This window comes from Primulina tabacum, chromosome 2 (genome assembly GCF_025594145.1).
Source record: "Primulina tabacum isolate GXHZ01 chromosome 2, ASM2559414v2, whole genome shotgun sequence".
Lineage (NCBI taxonomy): Eukaryota > Viridiplantae > Streptophyta > Magnoliopsida > Lamiales > Gesneriaceae > Primulina > Primulina tabacum.
Window position 1 is genome coordinate 10,615,010 of NC_134551.1, and position 5,339 is coordinate 10,620,348.

The 5,339-nt window shown below is 33.2% G+C and overlaps 1 protein-coding gene across 1 annotated transcript; it reads left to right on the top strand.

Annotated features, from left to right (window-relative positions):
• The first annotated feature begins 409 nt into the window (after window positions 1-409).
• On the top strand, window positions 410-1,952 carry LOC142537386 (transcription factor IBH1-like 1). Its single transcript, XM_075642921.1, has 2 exons — window positions 410-550; window positions 1,229-1,952. Exons 1-2 carry the CDS (start codon window positions 540-542, stop codon window positions 1,776-1,778), a joined length of 561 nt encoding a protein of 186 aa, XP_075499036.1. The 5' UTR covers window positions 410-539; the 3' UTR covers window positions 1,779-1,952.
• The last annotated feature ends 3,387 nt before the right edge of the window (window positions 1,953-5,339 follow it).

The following is a 5,339-nucleotide window of genomic DNA, read 5'->3' on the forward strand; positions in this document are numbered from 1 at the left end:
GCAGGAATTTATAGATTTCGAAATTAAATGGAGAAATGACGCGTTAATTCGAAGCGATTAAATAGAAAATATTTTTTGAGATTTGAAATGGGATTGATTGAAATTATAACTTATAAATATAATTGAAATAATATGCATGACTGTTGTCTAGAAAACCCATTCTAATATTTTAGTAAAAGAAGCAAAGGCGATGATCAAAATTATATTTCGTCGTGAGAAATTTATTTTTTTAAAAAACAATATATTTTAATTATGTATACATCATCATAATGATGGCCTAAACTGTTTTGATAATTCTTTTTCAGGGTTTTGACATGCGGGCCACGGAATTCCCATGTGCCCGCATGTGCTGTGTTTTCCTCTGAATGGCCCACTTCCAATCCCTTTCTTTCACTAAATAAATGGGCTTTTCTGCACTTTCTTCTCATTGCCCTCTTTTTTCTTTGATTTCTTGGCTTCTTCACACTTTGTTGGATCTCAACAGTTCTCTTCACTATTTTCGCTTCGAATTTGCAATTAGGATTCTGCTACTGAATCCCATGAAATCGAGGTATGCGAGTATTTTTTTCATCGTTTTTATTCAGCTATATATATATATATATATATATATATATATATATATAAACTCCTGTCAAGTAATTATAAGGAAGCAACATTTGACGTAGAGAGTCGCTGATGGGGGGTAAAGTAACAGTTTTATTTAGGTATCTAATATCTTAGACAATAACATGTAAAAAAAATAAAAATTCTAGGTAAAAAAAATGTCTAAATGGACTGGGGAATCACCCTCGTCTCCCGCCGCGTGTCGGGCCGCCGTGTCTTCAAGATGATCAGTATTAGTGAAAGGTAGGACGTATGATATTCAGTGAGAGGGAGACATAATATCATATACAAGAGTGAAATATATTACTTTAATAGGAAATTCTGTAGAAATTTTGTTAAATCATTTAATATATATGTAAGTGTGTGTGTTTATGAAAAAATAAAGATAGTAAAATCTAAAGAAGATAGGTGCATATTTTGTTATTTGATTAAAAGTTTCTCCATTTTGAAATAATTTCAAAATTGAAATGTTCATTGTATATATTTCATAGCTATTCCCGTAGTTGTGATGACGACATAACACTGAATACCTATTTTTTTTTGTTTTGTGTAAACGTTGATATGCTTAATATTTTTCTTAACCTTGATATCGTGCGAGTTCTAACAATCTTTAACACTCCCGTAGAATGCAAAATTCATCACTAAAACAAGAATTCCTCAAGAACTGGATAAAGGGTCTCCAACTGCACGCCAACTTCAACAAGAACACGACCATTTTTGAAAGAAGTAAGGCCATAAAACTATCCGCAGACATAGCCATCGCTTCCACAAGAAACTCGACTACTCGGTGGAGCCGCGCCCTGATCGCCGATGCTTCCCGGGACGAATCTAACAAAACCCTAATCGAGAAAATATCAGGCCGTGACGTACCACACAAGGCCTCGTTTGGTCTGATAAGATGCAGCAAGAAAATCTTGAAACGAAGCCGTGTTGCTCGTGAGGTTAGAGCAAAGAAAGCTGTGTCTCCGAGTGTCGTAGCTAGTTTAATCGCAAAGAAACTGGTGAAAAGCAGAACCCGTGTGCTGAAAAGGCTCGTGCCTGGTGGAGAAGACATGGATGAAATTTCTTTGATTAAAGAGACTATAGATTATATTGTTTCGCTACGGGTTCAGGTTGATGTGATGGGACGCATGGCTAAGGCTGCTGATCGATTAATCCACTCAAGAAGTTTATAATCAATCTTTCTTTTTATAATCTATGATTCAGTCCATATTTTCCAATGAAAAGTATCATAATATATATACGGAGAGGGAGACTGGAGAAAGCTAGGCGGATCGGATGGTGTAATAGTTGAAGTACTGTGTGTACAGATGAAAAGTTTTTATGTCAATTATTATAGCATTAAATTCTGTTCTTGCAAGCTTCGATCCATTGGATGGTATTTATGTGAACAGTCGCTTAAATTGAAATTTTCATCCATTAAACTTCTATCAATATAAGTTTTAAGCATGCAAAAAATATACATGGTTTTTTTGGGGGAGGGGGGGGGGGAAGTTTTGATTGAATAATTTAATTTGTGCATTTATTAATTTGCCATATATATAGTTGATGTATTAGTTTTGCAAGTATGATTTGATCTCAATGATCTACATTAATTATGTTCATGTTCTCTTATTTCTAAACGTTGCACCCAAATGTAAAAAGGTGATTCGCATGCATGTGCAGTAGACTGTTGTTTCGGTTTGGTGTCATTTTCTGCTGTTAATATAACATGGATTGCTAGCCTGTCCGCATAATTTGCATCCCCAAACATTTTGATATCGCTCTCTTCATTCTTTAGTTTTATGGTTATTGAAGAATATCATCAAGAGTTAATCATATAATTGGTATTGACAAAAACTTGTGTGAGACGGTCTCACGGGTCGTATTTTGTGAGACAGATCTATTATTTGGGTCATCCATGAAAAAATATTACTTTTTATGCTAAGTGTATTACTTTTATTGTGAATATCGGTAGGGTTGACCTGTATAACAGATAAAGATTTGTGACACTGTCTTACAAGAGACTTACTCATTAGTAATATCAAGATCCATATTACAGGTAAATTTTGCGATGCGTACCTACAATTGAAACCTGTATGTAGATAAATAATTCCAACATATTTTTAATATTTCTATGCATAAATTGCTATTATATAGAATAAATCCGTTCGGTGCTATTTATAAGCATTGTTTCAATTTTTTTATCGGCAAAACCTTGTGTATACGGTCTCACGGGTCGTATTTTGTTAGTTGGATCTCTTATTTGGGTCATCAATGAAAAAGTATTACTTTTTATTCTAAAGTATTACTTTTTATTGTGAATATCGGTAGGATTGACCCGTCTCACAGATAAAGGTTCGTGAGACCGTCTCACAAAAGACAGTCTTTTTTATCCCACTAAACTGGGCCATTTGCAAAACAAATTATGTGGGATACAAATAATCCTTTGTGTAATGTAGCTATTTCTCTTTTCACCTTAACTCACAGCACATAAGTTGGATTGTCGAGCCCTTTTATCAATTTGCTAATATCGGTAGGATTGACCCGTCTCACAGATAAAGATTCGCGAGACCGTCTCACAAGAGACCTACTTTTTTTTATCCCACTAAACTAGGCCATTTGCAAAACAAATTATGTGGGATACAAATAATCATTTGTGTAATGTAGCTATTTCTCTTTTCACCTTAACTCACAGCACATAAGTTGGATTGTCGAGCCCTTTTATCATTTTGCCATTTCAGCCCTAAAAATTTATAGCAGGAACGAACATTTACAGAGACCACAAAGGCAGCAAAATCATGAGAAGGGAACGACAATGAAATTGGCAAATCGAGAAGAAAAAAAGAAGCTACAAATGTTCTTTCGAAAGCCAACATCCCTTAAAAAAAATGCCCAAAAACAAATAAGCACATAATAAAATTTTGCAGAAAAAAAATTGACAGAAATGGGAAGATGTGAGATTTACCTATCCTAAAGGCAGATCTAATCATTTTTTAGTCACAATAATGCAAGTCGTATTCAACCTCTGAAAGTCGTTGATTTTTTATTTCTTCAAGGAAGTCAATTGAGTTTTCAATCGTGTGAGTAAGCAGATTTAGTGATTCTGTGTTCAACAATTTTTTTTTGTTAATTTGGTTAGGTAAAGCCGTAAAGGACACTTTAGAAAATTGAAAATTTTGATATCTTCTGATACATTACACCAAATGCGATACAATTTATATGTATATCTTAATCACTATTATCAAACCCCATATATGTTAACACAATAGAATATTTATCTATAAAACCAAAGAGATCGTCCATTTTGGTTTATATACATATACGAGTAAAGGAAACATAGGGCTAAAAGCATTTTGGACCCCTGTGAAACATCAAACGATCATTAAACCCTTTTGAAATTTCAATAGGCTAAATAATCACCAATTGTTTAAAAAAGTGGCTCATGAGCGCAATCTAATTTTATTAAGATATTTTAATTATTTCTAATTTTGTAATGACTTTTTTGCTATTAAAAGTTTAATACTCAATACATTGTCGATTTTCTCATCATCTTTCTTACTCTTTTCTTTTTCCTTTTTTCTTTTTTTTCAGAGAAGAAGATTTTGAAAGAAAACCCTAATCTCCAAATCATTGTGGCCGCAATTGCAAATCTTTTGTATTGTTTTCGAATTCGTTATTGTTTCGTGTTCTATTTCTCTTTCATTATATGAGTTTTTTGATCAGTTTCGGCATATGATATGGAGGTAAGTGTAAGCTTAATCTGAAGAGTATGTATCCGAAAGTAGTTTATATTGGACGGGTTAAACATGAGTTTAAGAATAGTAAATTCGACATGATTACTTTTTTGGATTTATATGCTCTGTACATAATTAGTCAAACACATTACATAATGTTGCAAAATTAAAAACTACATAGTCTGTGCTGGAGGCGGGGTAGGTGATGGAGGAGATCAAGTCAAAGAGCATGTCGGTGGAGGCTGGAAAGAGAAGCCGGGAATGACTTGTTGAAGCTGTTGAAATAATGCCTCAAATCTTCGATATTGCTCACCTTTAGTCTGTTATTGCTCATCTACTATTCATTGCATAGACACTATTTTAAACTATCATCATAATGCTTCGAGCTGATGTTTGTGGCCTAGTACCACCTACTACAGATAGTTTAGGTAACAGATCTAAATTTTTGACGTAGCGAGATCGTGAGCCTAAGACTTGAATCATTATATTGACATCCTTGGATAGATGTACATTAACAACATTAGAGGTGGACACTTCACTTTCTATCTGAGTCAAACGAAATTCCACCATTTTACTCTAAAAAATAAAATATTGGTAGTAAAATATTTGTAAAAAATAATTACAAATTTAGTAATATTTGCACTTACATTTTTTTCGGCAGCCTGAATCAATATTCTTCCATTTTCCTCTATGAAAATATATATCGGAAGTGTCAACCACTCTTGGAAGTTCTCCCGTCACATGATCAGCCTTAAAAAATAAAACAAGTTATTATCATATACATTGTGAAAAGAAATATTACTTTTGAATAAAACTTACAGCATCTTGATAATGTTAGACCGAAGTATTTGATCCATAAGCACCCTAAAGTGGCCTACTAAACCGGTTATTTGTATTTTCTCATATTTTCCTAAAAAAAATAATAATAGTGCAAGTAATACTGAAATATTTATCGAATAATTTAATTATCAATAAACATTTGTTCTTCTGTACCTAAATAATCGCAATGAAAATCTCAAT